This window comes from Trichosurus vulpecula, chromosome 7, assembly GCF_011100635.1.
Source record: "Trichosurus vulpecula isolate mTriVul1 chromosome 7, mTriVul1.pri, whole genome shotgun sequence".
NCBI classification, from domain to species: domain Eukaryota; kingdom Metazoa; phylum Chordata; class Mammalia; order Diprotodontia; family Phalangeridae; genus Trichosurus; species Trichosurus vulpecula.
The window spans coordinates 76,615,970-76,631,328 of NC_050579.1; the positions used below are offsets into that span (position 1 = coordinate 76,615,970).

Genomic DNA, 15,359 nt, shown 5'->3' on the forward strand with positions numbered 1-15,359 from the left:
CAATCCTAAAGTTACATGACTACTACATAAATAGTTTCTTTTCATGACACACACTGAATACAATTTGGTTAAAATGTTTTAAGTTTTAAAGCAAATTGCACTAATAAATAGTTCTTTCGAATTTCAGTCCTCACTAAACAGCAAACAATCTTAAAAGTAAATAATAGTTTTATCACTTACCAGTAACTACCATGCTGCTCATATTAGAGTTTGGGCTACTCAGTACACTGCCTGAAAGAAGTTCGTCAGATCCTCTCTATAAGGGGGGAAAAAAGAGAGAGAAATTTTGGTGTAAGTAATCTTTACATTTAAGATGCTAATTAAGACTCATACAAAGTTTTCATTGGGACTTATTTCAATTTTTAATCTCAGTACAGAATTGATATTTAAAAAAAGAAATTCCCAATCCTGAACTTCACCTTTCTTCATATCCCTCCACAAGGTTATCAGAAATGCTTTTTTTTCTTACCTCCCTTTTCTTTCTCATGCCAACTTTCAGCTTTTTCCCATGCTAACATTTATACGTAATATCAGCCTGAAAAACTAAAAGGGCTTGTATCTCGTGATCCAAAGACTTCAGGGAGCTTCTGTAATACTTGCAAACAGAAAGACCTAAGAACAAGATTTTTCACTGAGGGCTCATCGTCTATTTGGACCCTACAAAATCCTCTCCACAGAAACCCCAATATTTCACCCATGGCTTTTCAGACAACTGAAGTGAGTAACTACTACTGGAAATTCATACTAGAGAATGCATTTTAACTTTTTAAAAGTCAACTAGTAAAACATAATGCACATAACCACAGTAGCAACAAACACAGTAGAAATAAACATTCTAAAGGCAAAATACATGTCTACTTAGTAGCTTCACCTGGCAGAAACTGAGCTGGATTTGGAGTAGAGAAGACCGAAGTTCAAATCCCACCTCTAACAATTACTGGTTGCTTATACGTCACAAACTTAAGAAAACAGTTTCTTCATCTGTAAAACAGGGTTAAAAAATGCCTATAGCATCTACCTCACAGGGCTATTGTGAGGCTCAACTGAGATAATCCATGTAAATTGCTTTGCAAACTTTAAAGCCCTGATATAAATGTCAATTATTACTCTTACACTGAAAAATATTTAGCAAATGTTTTAGACATCAATAGAGATCTGAATCAATTCCATAGGCCAGTATGATAAATTGCGCATTAACTAGTTTTTCATTCACAGTTATGCCTGTTTTGGGAAGAAAATGATTCAGTTATTTATGTACAGATCTTCCACAAAGTCCTACTCTAGTGTCTCTTCATGTCATGATAATGTTGACTATGTCAGAGAAATGTATTGTGACACGTTCTAGGGCAAGCTGAACCGGCTTTCAATGTTGTTTTGGCAACAGATTGCCTCTAGTGGGTAAAGACTAGATCAGTTAGCTAAAGAGAAAGAGGTTCATTCATAGGCTGGTTGCTAGACATGTAATAAATTCTTTGGCCCTTACAAGAAAAACATAAAACGGCCTGTGTTGTGGCAGGGACCATGGAAAATATCAGATAGTAGAAGGCGCTACAAATTTTAGTTTTTAAACCGGTGATACTCCAATGTGAGATCCTTGAGCAATAACCAACAAGTAGTACTGAAAAACGTTATCATATAAACACTGACATCCTTATGAAACCAAGAAAATGGAATATACATAGTTTGTTGTTGCTAGATTAAAGGAGAGACCATATATAAGGTAAGTTGCGGCTAAATTAGTCATGAGACTAATAAAGGAGTTAAAAGGGTTGATTTAATTTTAAGACGATAAATATAATCACACACAAAAAAAGTTCTCTCTTTTATCTTTCAAGAACATTTGAATGATTTTTACATATGGATGGCAGATGCTCTTGTTGGAAGAAAATTCTTATTATGGCATTTCATCCTACCCAATCAAATGGTTTTTCATTATCAACAAACAATAAGCATAGTGGGATTTTGAATACTCTTTATACTATTCAGTCAACTATGTCATAGATGTGGTTCATTGTGGAACACTATTTGCGAAAGAAAGCCTGTCTATTCACACCCAGCTGCTATTCTCAAGTCTATGGTCCTGGCAAAAGATGACCAGCCACTGTATGCATAGAGAGGCGTAACACCAAAAAGTTGGTTGTCAGCATGATGATGAACTAACTGTTCAGTTGTGGTAACACATGAAACAAACAAACAGAAAACAGTAAATGTTTCTTAGTCCTGTCTTAATCCCTTTCTGCTTCTTCAATGAAAGTGGTGGGAAATGGGGACAGAGTACTAAAAATCATACAGTTTGGGGGGAGGCTAGGTGGCTCAGTAAGTAGAGCACTGGCCCTGGAGTCAGGAGGACCTCAGTTCAAATCTGGCCTCATAAACTTGACACACTAGCTTGTGTGACCTTGGGCAAGTCACTTAACCCCAATTGCCCTGCCTTCCCCCCTCCAAAAGAAAAATCATACCATTTTTATATCATCTATAAATTTTAACCTGGCTGTTCATACACTTAATGGGATTCTTGTCCAATAACAATAAGTGGTCACCACCTTAAAGGAACAGAATAAAACTAGTTACAACATTCTCACAATAAAGGAAACAAGAAGGTATAATTAATAAATAAAACCAATGTATCTTGGTTAAAAAGGAAAACTGGCAATTGGAATATGCTTTGTATCAATTATCTCTGACAAAGGTTTGATAGCCAAGATTTCTAGAGAACACAAATACTTAAGATCAAGAACCATGCCCCAATGGATAACTGGTAAGAGAGTAAGACTAAACACTTCCTTAAAGAACTGCCAATTATTAACACTTACAAGAAAGATTAATCCAAATCACTGATTAAAGAAATACAAATCAAAACAATTCTGAAACTTTACCTCATACCTAGTACATTAACAAAGATAAAAAAGATAGAAATAGCCTAAGAGTCAAGGCTGGAAGGGATGCACAAAGAAAGGCTGCTGTTAATTTCCAAAGGTAATTTGGGATTATGCATAAAAAGTGACAAAAGTGTCCATTTTCAGACAAACCACTGCTATATAAATCCGTACAGGAAAGGACAGAAAAGTTTCATATACACACAGCAGCACATTTAGGTAGCAAAGAGCTGGAAAAAAAAGCCCCAATCAACTGGAGAATGGGTAAGCAAATTGTGGCACATCCATATATACATATATAGCACTGTTACAAGGAGCTAGCCCTCATATGGGGACAAAAACAACGGCATTAAGTATATATTGAATGCAAATAAAGAAAAAAAAAATATATATATATATAAAGTAAAATAAAAGTTTAAGAGAGGGCACTAAGTTGAAAAGATCAAGAAAGACTGCACAGCTGTGTTTTGAAATAAGGGAAGACTAAGAACTGACAACAGAGGAATAGGCAATTATAACAATGTAAACATGAGCAAAAATAAAACCTTTAGAGCTGTGTAATTATAATGACCAAACTTGTCCTCTAAGAAGACTGAAAAATGAACTATCATATCCTATGATTCCTCACTCTTTACAGTACTCTTGAGTTTTGGAATACGGGGCCAGGTGAAGGAAACTGTTTCAGAAACAAAAGCAAAAAGATAACTTAAAATTAAGGTTGAAAAAAACTATCATGTATTATGTGTATTGAGGGTGAAAAGATGCCAGGTTCTCCTATTAGCCCTTATTCATTTTAGAATGTTTTGAGGAAGAGAATGGGAACTTTTTTCTCGGTTTCTTTTTCCTTTTTTAGTTTCCCTAAGTGTGTTCAATCAATATATTTTTTCCAAAATATTCTAAAGTGCAATGAGGAAATGTAAAATAGCTGCACCTAATTTTTATACAACTAGTTTTTGTTAAATAGACCTCAATAAAAAGGTCTGATAAAATGATCAGCATCATACCTATTTTGATGTAACGATTTTAGATTTCATTCTAGGTTTGTCACTTCCCATCCCCAACCCACTCCCATCCCCCAAGCAGATATCACATGATGGAGAATGGCTACTTTTCCACTGTACTGCTTCTCATTGAGAATTTGTTCCAGAAATATTTGGAAATGCATGTCATGACCAATACAATAAGTATTTAAGTTACATTCCAATGATGTTTATGAGAATAGCCCATGCAACACTTAATAAAGCTGTAAGAGGGAAAAATGCAGGCTTCCCCAAACAAGTTTGCTGTAGTGAACCACATCACCTTTAAGCAAGTGACTCAAAATTACATAAGATTCCATTGTATTTACTGAGTAAAAAAACTGACTTGGTAAAGCAAAAGCAGACATTAGAGAGTATCTACTGTGTTAAGATCTATAAAGGTTTATTGGATAAATTAGAGATAACTTTTTTAAAATGGCGTATCCTAGAACTTAGAAGCTAGGTCCTTAGAGATTCACTTTACAAATAAAGAAACAAAACCCAAAAGGAAAAATGACCTGTCTAAATTCACACAGCAAAGGGCAGCACCAGACTGTGCACTCAGGTCCCAACTCTAGTACCACATTCACTACATCATACTCATTAATGCTACAGTTTATAAAACTATTAAGGTTTCAAAAGCACTTTCCTCATAATAAACCTGCAACTTAAGCAATGCAAGATCCAAATTTTGTTCGATGATCTTCTGAATATCAGGTGAGACCACCAAAAATATTTATATTAGCTATCTCTGTAGTGCTAAAAACTGGTAAGGGGGTGCGCCCATCAACTGAGGAACGGCTAACCAAAATATAGCGTATGAATATAATGGAATAGTACAATGAGGATCGTTTCAAAGAAACTTAAGAGACTTGTATGAATTGACACAGAGTGAAGTTAGGAGAGCTGAGAGAACAATTTTTAATTTAACAACAATAATGTAAAAGTGAACAACTTTGAAAGACTTCAGATTAACTCAATAAGTCATGATTCCAATGCTATCCAATTCCCAAAAGAGGGGTATGGACTAAACACGAAGAATGAGACACACATTTTTGGCAAAGGACAACAGACAATAGATAGGCCTATCTGTCAAATGAGTTTTGTTCTTTTTGAGGTGGGGGAGGGGAGAGAAACTAGATGGTTAATTGAAAAAATGAACTTTTTTTTTTAAATAGCAAGGAAGACATGTGCTTGCCAAACTTGCTTGTTATTGTTATAGCAGATACCTGGCACAAAGTCCAAACAGAAAAGATTCTCTAGGTAAGATTAGGTTCTCCAGATGCTCCTGTCTGCATGTGTCATTGCGCTAATTGTATACATCATTGGTAAACTAAATGGCCTTTTCAACGAGCCTCACAGAAAATTACAACATACTGAGTTGGTAATATACACAGGTAAAAACAAGCAAATAAAATTAATATTGCCCAAATTACATGCCATTGAATGGGAAACCTACTGACTGAGACTATCAACACAGAACTAGCACAAGTGCTTTTCATTATTTGTTCACCTTGGATAGACATTACTCTTCAAAAATGTTAACACTCCTGAAAAATTAAGACTAAATATATCTTATATTTCCCTTCCCCCACTTATTGACCCATGGCATCCTTTGTGCCTGAAATGTCACCCACTACCCACCACCTCACCAACCCAGTATCAACCTACTGTAATGTTAACAATCCTTTCAAAGCCAAGCTCAAACAAGTCCTTGCATGTGGTAAGCATTCAGTAAATATTATTCCATACAATACAATGTACCCTTTTCTTCTCTCCCTTTGTCTTTTATTCTGCCTTTTCAGCATTCATTTATTCAGCTGCCATGTATTAAACATCTATGTAGAAAATACTGTGCTTGGTCCTTGGATAAAAAAACATTAAGTCATGCTCTTTATTTTCACTGACATTATCATTTCAAAGGATCACATAATCAATGAGTTAAAGCTATATAGAAAGGTCCTTTGTAGTCAATGCACTCATTTGACAGGTAAGGAAGTCGAAGTCCAGAGAAGTAAAGTGATTGCCTAGGACCATACAGGTAGTTAAGTGACAGATCTGGGATACAAACCCAGGTCCACTGCCTCCAAATCCAAAGTGTTTTCTACCGCAGTGAAGAGTGAAGGGAACATAACACAAATATAACTGTTACAATATTACATTTCCTTTGGGAATTATCATAATTTCAATAATTTTGGAACAATTCTGCTCCTTAACATACCAATATATTAATGGAGTTTATCATTCTCTTAAGGAGAACAAGGCTTCTAGGCCCCCAAGAAATAAAAGACCCCAAGAGATTTTTGGATGGATATTTTACAGACTGATGAAGAGGCCCAGATTTTCAGACCCATGTAGCCATGAATAAAAAAATGTGTTTTATCTGTAAAAATGAACTGTTCCAATTTTCAGCACCCCAGTCTTTGTACTGTCTTGCTCAACGACACTTTTTGTCTTCATAATAATAGTTAGCAACTCAAAAAAAACAAAATTGGTCCTCTCACTATTCTTCCAGCTCCAAGAAGTCTGTATCACATTGTGGAGGAATCTGTAACAACCCTCTAGGTTCCAGGTCTCTCTGAAAATGCTTGTTTTCTGTGATTAAATAGGCTATTTCTCAGCAATAGTTTGTCAGTTCTTAGCATTGTATTTAAATTTCACCCACATCTTCATTTGCTTTTTGGTCTGACTGATTCTGTTTTCACTATAGGTTTGAATTATCCATTAAATACTTGACTTACCCATATTAACAGCTGCAAGTATCTCTAACAATCATTTAAGTGTGCTCTTTTGCCAGAATTAAAACTACAACAAAAGAGAACAAGGAAACACGTATGTATTGTATAAAATACAATATTCAACTGATAACCAACTAAAGGTGGGGAAACCAGGTTACTTCAATTTCATTTGGTCAAAATCAGAAATTTGAATCAGGCCAGAATTAGTAAAAACATATAAGCCACTGCTATCATAAAATGAAACAATATCAAAATCACTGCTTGTCCCAAGAAATCAACAGCTATTTCTATTTTTGGAGGGATTGTAGGGATGGCATTGTGGTCCATTCCAAAATTTCCTCCTTCATAGTCAATAACCTGCCCTTTCTATGGTGTAATTATAATTTTGGGTCAAATGGAATATTTACTGATTACTAATGGCTTTTGGCTGAGATTCACTAAATACAACCCACTAGTAGATGTGGTACAAATCCCAATAAGACCAAAAGAATTCTATACCTGTGAACCTTTCTGAACGATATTACAAACTTGATTTTTACTAAATATATTTAGCACAACACTGTATTACATTTTTAAATAATTAAGAAAATTTCTATGGCTGTTTCTCAAATACGCCACAAAAGCACAATCTAAAACCAAACACATACAATTTTAAAATAACGTATTGTTTTTGATTATCTTTGCCTCACAGAATCACATTATCTTAAAGCTGGAAAGGACCACTGAGATAATTTATTTCTATCCTTTTTTCCCTAAGAATCCCTTCTATGACATTGCTGACAAGTGTTCATCCAGTTTCCATTTGAAAATTTCTAGCATGGGAGAATTCACTACCATCTTAAAGCAGCCCTTTCCATTTTTGGACAACTCACATTGTAAAAGTTCATATCAACCCTCAGACTGTTTCTATTTCCTTCAGTTAGCTTAAAAATATGAGAGCTGACATCGATGATCATCTAGATTTCATATATATGTACATACGTGTGTATGTGTGTGTTGTTCTTTAGAAATGAGAATATGATATACTTTTAAATAACAGATGCAAAGTATCTCTATTTACACAAATATTCATTTAAAAATACTTCAGCCTCCAAAATGAAATAAAAGTATGTAATCAATAATTTTTCTTCTTTAAGTATGATTAGGTAATGATAAGAATAATTACTACTGAATTAATGCTAATTTTAAAATATATAAACCATGAAAAAAAAACTAGTTTAAGAAAATGGTAATACTTAAAATTTACACCTCCAGGCCAATGGGTAGAACCAACTGATATCAGCTGCAACCCAGAAATCATTACCATGTGACAACTTTTCAACATTTTTAATAAAGGGAGCATAGCGTGGCCTAGTGAGGGGGGAAGAAAGCATAACAGGAAAATAAGCAGAAAACATTTTTATTGTTTATTTTTATTACGTAAAGTCACTAAATAATCATACCCTTTGATCCAGAGATATGACACCAGTATCAAATAGCCCAAAGAAGTCAGACAGAAAGGTTTTACTTACATACACCAAAACATCCACGGCAGAACTTTTTCTCCCCATGAGTTCAATTATCATTTCTCTGCAGATGATTATAAGATCTATACTGTCCAGCCCAAATCTTTTTCTGGGCTTGATGATTTGGAAATCAGCACCACCAACTTGCCTTTTTTAACATCTCAAGCTGGATGTTCTGTAGGCATCTCAAACTCAACATATCCAAAACAGAACTCATTACTTTGCCCTTTAAAAAACCTTCCTCTCTTTCCAATTTTCCTATTACTTTCAAGAATACTACTATGCTTTCAATCACCTTAACTTGCAAACTCAGTGACCTCCTTAATTCCTCACTCTCATTCATTCCAACACAACTAATCCATTGCTAAATCCTGTCATTTCTACCTTCACACCATCTTCTGTCTCCCCAGATACTCCATTCTCTCTGCTCACACGGTCACCACTCTTGTATAGGCAGGTCCCTCATCATTTTTCACCTGGACTACTACAATCACCTTCTAACTGATCTCCCTGCCTCAGCTTTCTTCTCATTCCAATCCACTCTTCATTCAATTGCCAAAATGATTTTCTTAAATTGCAGATCTGATCAAATCACTACCCATATCCCTCTCTCCCTCAATACACTCTAGTGGCCCTGTAGGACCAAATAAAAAGTTCTTTGTTTTGCATTCAAAGTCCTTCATAACCTGGTTCCTTCCCACCTTTACAGGATTAATACCTGTGACGTACTCTTTGATTCAGCAATACTGTCCTATTTACTGTTCCTCACACACTGTACTCCATTCCAACTCCTCACCTTTTCACCTGATGTTTCCTAAGCCTAGAATGCTCTCTTCTATATCCTAATTTTTCCTTCGGGGCTTAGCCTGAAATATCACCTTCTACAGGAGGACTTTCTAGGTTCTTTCCTATCTTCCATCCCTACCCAGTCCATTATTTTTATGATTACCTTCTATTTACACTATATATAACTAGAGAAGATAAAATATTGGGGAGTATATCTAACAAAATGATCCCAGTAACTAATTAAATCAAACTGTATAATACTGTTGTACAAAAATATAGTCCCTAAATATCTGGAGAAAACATTACCTGCTCATGAAGATATCAGATCAATGTAATAAGTTATATGGCCGAAACGTTTACTTACTCAGTACTGTACCAAACTCCAAATATTTTATATACCTAGAAAAAATAACAAAATTCATATAGAAGAACAAAAGGTCATTGAATCTCAAGTGTAATAATGAAAAAAAGTAGGAAGAGTTCTAACAGCACCAGATTTCCAACTCTAATGCAAAGCAATAATCATTAAAACCATTTAGTACCAGTTAAAAAATAGAGGTCAATCAGTATAGAAAATTAGGTACACAACATAAACAAACACAGTACCCTAATGTTCAGTAAACCCTAACACTATATATAGTTGCCAGAGGAAGTTAATTGCTATTTGAGAAAAACTGTTGGGGAAAAATCAACAGCAGTCTGGCCAAAATTGTGTTTAGACTATTTACACTGTATATATTTTGTATGTACATAGTTAATCATATGCTGTCCCCTCCATTATAATGTTTTGTAGACCAGTGTTTTCCTTGTTAGAGCACATTGTCTGTGCACATAATTAAGTGCTTAATAAATTCTTACTGACACACTGGCTAATGACAGTAGCTCTAAAAAGGCCTTTTCCAGGTCAAAACCAGTAATCTAGGAGAAGCAATGGCAAAATGAGTCAAAAGACCAGAAACAACCTGTAGCAGGTGCAACTATTTCAGAGTTAAGATGATAGAACCAAACAGCACACACTCTGAATGGGAGCAAAGTATTAGAAACCTAGCTATGAAGAGGCAAGACAATGAGAAATTGGGGGGCGGGGTGCAGAAGGGGTTGGAGGGAAGGAAAGAAAAATATTACACATCTCAATAACCCTTTAAGGCACAATTATAGGACATATCTACTGTGGGTTAGGAAGAATGAAAGGAATTGACCTACTGGGGAAGTATCTTTTCAGTGTTCCTGACCTGCCACATTCTTGGCATGGAACTACACAGCTGTGCCAAATATGACTTAAATTCAATCCCCAGTTATCTTCATCTGCTACCAGAGAGCACTCAGGACCGTAACAGATTACAAGCTTCAGAAAACCAGAGGCATTAGAAGGTCTACACCAGGTATCCATCCAAGACGCTAGACCTCAGGGAACCAAAGGTATAGGACCTTCTAGCTTCAGAGGGAGAGAAAAGGAACTGAGAGTTTGTTCCCCCTGCAGAGTGTGAAACTAGGAAACCTCAGAGCTGCTGAGTGCAATATATTTTTACAAAATGAACCCTACTTTCTTTTTCATAGGTGTGACCAAGAACCTCATTTTGCCAAAACTGTCTATCATTCCCATTTTTCCCTTATTCCTAGGAAGCATACTAATGTCTTCTGATCCTCTGGCTATCCAAAATCCTCAGAATTCACCAACACTTGCTTTTCCATTTCAACTTAACCTTCCTTTCTCTAGTCATGCATTCAACTCTCATTCCCTGAAAGCTACTAATAAAGTCAAAAAAAGGTCTAAATCCCTCACAAAACACCAAAGACAAATAGTTTATGTGCCTGAACACTTCCAGTAACTGAGAATTCAATATGCAGAACATATTTTTAGATTGCTGTTTTGCCTTTCTATTGGAATAAGTTTATTCCCTCTTCCAAATGACAGCCCCTCAAATATTTAAAGACAGCTCTAATTTCTCCTCTAAGACTTTTCCTTCAGATTAAGGATCTCCAGTTTCCTCAACTGTTCCCATATGATAAGAGTCATATTCCATGTAATCAATTTCTTTCTTAAAATACAATAAATATGGTGCCCGGAATTGGACATAATACTATAGCTATCCGGACTTGACCAAAACAACATACATCATCCATAAATTGTACTTTTTACATGCAACCCCAAACTCTAGACACTTACAAGTCTAGGCTGAACAAAAATCTCTTTAAAATATGAACTGCCATCAAAACAGGTCTTCTTCATTCTATACTTACCACTGAGTCTTGTAAATTCAGGACTTAACAAATTAATGACCACTAATGCTTCTTAATTTCAGATCAGAATTACATCCCCCATCAAATTTAGTAGTTTAAGTTCAAATTCCAGGCCTACGAATAATTTTTATTGACATGCTTAATTACTTTACATATAGGAGAATTAAAAGAGTCTAACCTTAAAGTATCTGGAAAGAAAACCTTTTAAGTCAAAACAATCTCTGCCCCAAGTTAAGCGTGAACATGTAGTTTTAAAAAGAGCAGAGCTCTGCTAAGGCAGGTCCTATGATAATATTCATTATCAAAACAGTAAAGATGTAGCCACAGAACACAGAAAAAAAAATTTTACAGTCAAGAGCTTCATAATATGCTTTATTATTTGCAATCGTAAAATTCCCTGAACATTGGAAACAGATTTATTAAAAGTACAAAAAGTATTTGTCAGAGCCAAAATCAGATTCTTGTTGGAGTTGCTGTTGTGCCTGTCAATTGTACTTCAATGAACTCAAGGCACTATAAACAACTTTTCTACTCTCCAGAACATCCTTACTCCACAAAGTGCTATACCAAAGCATAACTTAAAATTAGATCTTTAAAGTGAAAAGCCATCTTTATACAGCAAGGACCCACTAACATTACCTCTATCAAGTAACAGGTACAGAATCAACATGAAATGAGTAATTACATTTTATTTATATTTATGAAAATAAGAGGGAAAAAGCTCATGCTTCAGAGCTGCTCAGGAGTTTCTTAAGATTTAAAGTATAAAACTGATTTAATGCACTATTAGAAAATAAAAATGTTTTTAGAAAAACAAGGAAAAGAAGATGCATGTATTATTTCAAAATACCATAATAGTGATGACAGTATTTGTGGTATGGTATCAATCTCATTCCCACACAGAATGAGTTTTTTACCCAGTAAACTGGAACTCATAAAGTATTTTTTAAAAAAGGAGAATAACTTTTTTTTAATTAACAACCCCTGCAGTGTACATATGGATTCTTCTTTCTTTCAGAATTCCAAAAGTGAATTTGCTAAGGACATGAAAATAACAAAGAAATACTTCAATTGGGGGGAAGAGCCAAGGTGGTGGCTGAAAAGCAGGGACAAGCGTGAGCTCCCTGCCGAGTCCCTCCAAAAACCTATAAAAAATGGCTCTGAACCAATTCTAGAACTGCAGAACCCACAAAAGAGCAGAGAGAAGCAGGGCTCCAGCCCAGGACAGCCTGGATGGTCTCTGGGTAAGTTCTATCCTGCACGGAGCTGGGAGTGGAGTGGAGCAGAGCAGAGCTCAGTGTGGGCGGCACAGACCAACCAGACCAGGAGCTGGGTGGAGCATGCCCTAGCGCCCTGAATCAGTGAGCTGCAGCAGTTACCAGACTTCTCAACCCACAAACACCAAAGACAACATAGAAGGTTAGTGGGAAAAGCTGCGGGAGTGGAAGGAGTTGGAGTGGAAGGAGTTCGGGGGCAGCGGAGGTGGGGCAGCTACAGAAGTACAGCAGCACTTGCTTCTGGCCCCAGGCCCACCTGGTGGGAGGCATTAAGTGGCGGATCACAGCAGGAGTGCACAGCCTGCTGAAGATCTAAGTACAATCCGGGTTGGGGGTTCTTGGGGAAGGAGGAGTGCTGGTGTGGCAGAGCTGGCGCATCCCCCCAAGCTTGGAACATACAACTCTTTAGTCTACAAGCAGTCATACCCTGCTGAAAAACTCAAGGGTCAAGTTAGTTGGTTGGGAATATGGCCAGGCAGCAAAAATGCACCCAGATTCAGTCTCAGACTTTGGACTTTTACTTTGGTGACGAAGAAAACCAAAACACACGGCCAGGAGAAGTCAACAAAGTCAAAGAGCCTACAACAAAAGCCTCCAAGAAACACAAGAACTAGTCTCAGGCCATGGAAGAGCTCAAAAAGGATTTGGAAAAGCAAGTTAGAGAAGTAGGGGAAAAATTGGGAAGAGCAATGAGAAGGATGTGAGAAAACCATGAAAAACAAGTCAATGACTTGCTAAAGGAGACCCAAAAAAATGCTGAAAAATACACTGAAGAAAACAACACCTTAAAAAACAGACTAACTCAAATGGCAAAAGAGCTCCAAAAAGGCACAGATGTTCAAAAACAACAAAAAAAAAGTTTTTGCATGCAACTAGAAAATAAGATACACAGGCAATGGGGTGTAGAAATTTATCTTGCCCTACAAGAAAGAAAGGGAAAAGGGAATGGGAGGGGAGTGGGGTGACAGAAGGGAGGGCTGACTGGGGAACAGGGCAACCAGAATATACGCCATCTTGGAGTGGGGGGGAGTGTAGAAATGGGGAGAAAATTTGTAATTCAAACTCTTGTGAAAATCAATGCTGAAAACTAAATATATTAAATAAAAAAATGTGGAAAAAAAAGAAAAAGAAAAAAAAAGAAATTGTTTCTGCATTCTGGCTTCTTGTTTAGGCGTAGACCTCTAGGTCTACAACACCTTAAAAAATAGATTAACTCAAATGGCAAAAAAGCTCCAAAAAGCCAATGAGGAGAAGAAGGCCTTCCTTGAAAGGCAGAATTAGCCAAATGGAAAAGGAGGTCCAAAAGACCACTGAAGAAAATACTACTTTAAAAATTAGATTGGAGCAAGTGGAAGCTAATGACTTTATGAGAAATCAGGATATTATAAAACAGAACCAAAGGAATGAAAAAATGGAAGACAATGTGAAATATCTCATTGGAAAAACCATTGACCTGGAAAATAAATTGGACTACCTGAAAGCCATGATCAAAAAGAGTCTAGATACCATCTTTCAAGAAATTATCAAGGAGAACTGCCCTGATATTCTAGAGCCACAGGGCAAAATAGAAATTGAAAGAATCCATCGATCGCCTCCTCAAATAGATCCCAAAAAGAAATCTCCTAGGAATATTGTCACCAAATTCCAGAGCTCCCAGATCAAGGAGAAAATACTGCAAGCAGCCAGAAAGAAACAATTTGAGTATTGCGGAAACACAATCAGAATAACCCAAGATCTGGCAGCTTCTACATTAAGAGATCGAAGGGCTTGGAATGCGATATTCCGGAGGTCAATGGAGCTAGGATTAAAACCTAGAATCACCTCCCAGCAAAACTGAGTATCATGTTCCAAGGCAAAATATGGATTTTCAATAAAATAGAGGACTTTCAAGTTTTCTCAGTGAAAAGACCAGAACTGAATAGAAAATCTGACTTTCAAACACAAGAATCAAGAGAAGCATGAAAAGGTAATCAAGAAACAGAAATTGCAAGGGACTTCCTAAAGTTGAACTGTTTTGTTTACATTCCTACATGGAAAGATGATGTGTATGATTCATGAGACCTCAGTATTAGGGTAGCTGAAGGGAATATGCATACATATATGTTTATGTATATATATGGGTGAATGTGTATGTATGTATATATCTATGTGTATATGTATGTGTATGTATGTGTATATATATATGTGTGTGTGTGTGTGTGTGTGTGTGTGTGTGTGTGTGTGTGTATATATATGTAAAAGAGAGAGAGCAGACACAGGGTGAGTTGAAGATGAAGGGAAGATATCTAAAAGAAATAAAATGAAATTAAGGGATGAGAGCGCAACATACTGAGAGAGGGAGATAGGGAGAGATAGAATGGGGTGGATTATCTCACGTAAAGGTGGCAAGAGGAAGAAGTTCTGTGGGAGCAGGGGAGAGGGCAGGTGAGGGGGGAATGAGTGAACCTTGCTCTCATCAGATTTGGCCTGAGGGGGAATACCATACATACTCAGTTGGGTATCTTACCCCACAGGAAAGAAGAAGGAGGAAGATAAGAAAAAAATAAAAGGGGGGGGGATAATGGAGGGGAGGGCAGAAGCGGGTGGAGGTAATCAAAACAAACACTTTGGAAAGGGGACAGGGTCAAGGGAGAAAATCCAATAAAGGGGGATGGGTTGGGAAGGAGCAAAATGTAGTTAGCCTTTCACAACATGAGTATTGTGGAAGGGTTCTACATAATGATACACGTTTGGCCTAGGTTGAATTGCTTGACTTCTTAGGGAGGGTGGGTGGGAAGGGAAGAGGGAAGAGAATTTGGAACTCAAAGTTTTAAAAACAGATGTTCAAAAACAACAAAAAAAAAAGTTTTTGCATGCAACTAAAAAATAAGATACACAGGCAATGGGGCATAGAAATTTATCTTGTCCTACAAGAAAG

General features: G+C 36.5%; 1 protein-coding gene across 5 annotated transcripts in view; it reads right to left on the reverse strand.

The window, feature by feature from the left end:
• Positions 1–15,359, reverse strand: part of PTBP2 (polypyrimidine tract binding protein 2) — a 123,311-nt gene that overhangs the window by 73,318 nt on the left and 34,634 nt on the right. For all 5 annotated transcript variants that reach the window (XM_036767130.1, XM_036767129.1, XM_036767128.1 and 2 more), the window contains exon 3: positions 181–256. In XM_036767130.1, coding sequence (XP_036623025.1) covers positions 181–256 — 76 coding nt within the window. The remainder of the gene's footprint in view (positions 1–180; positions 257–15,359) is intronic.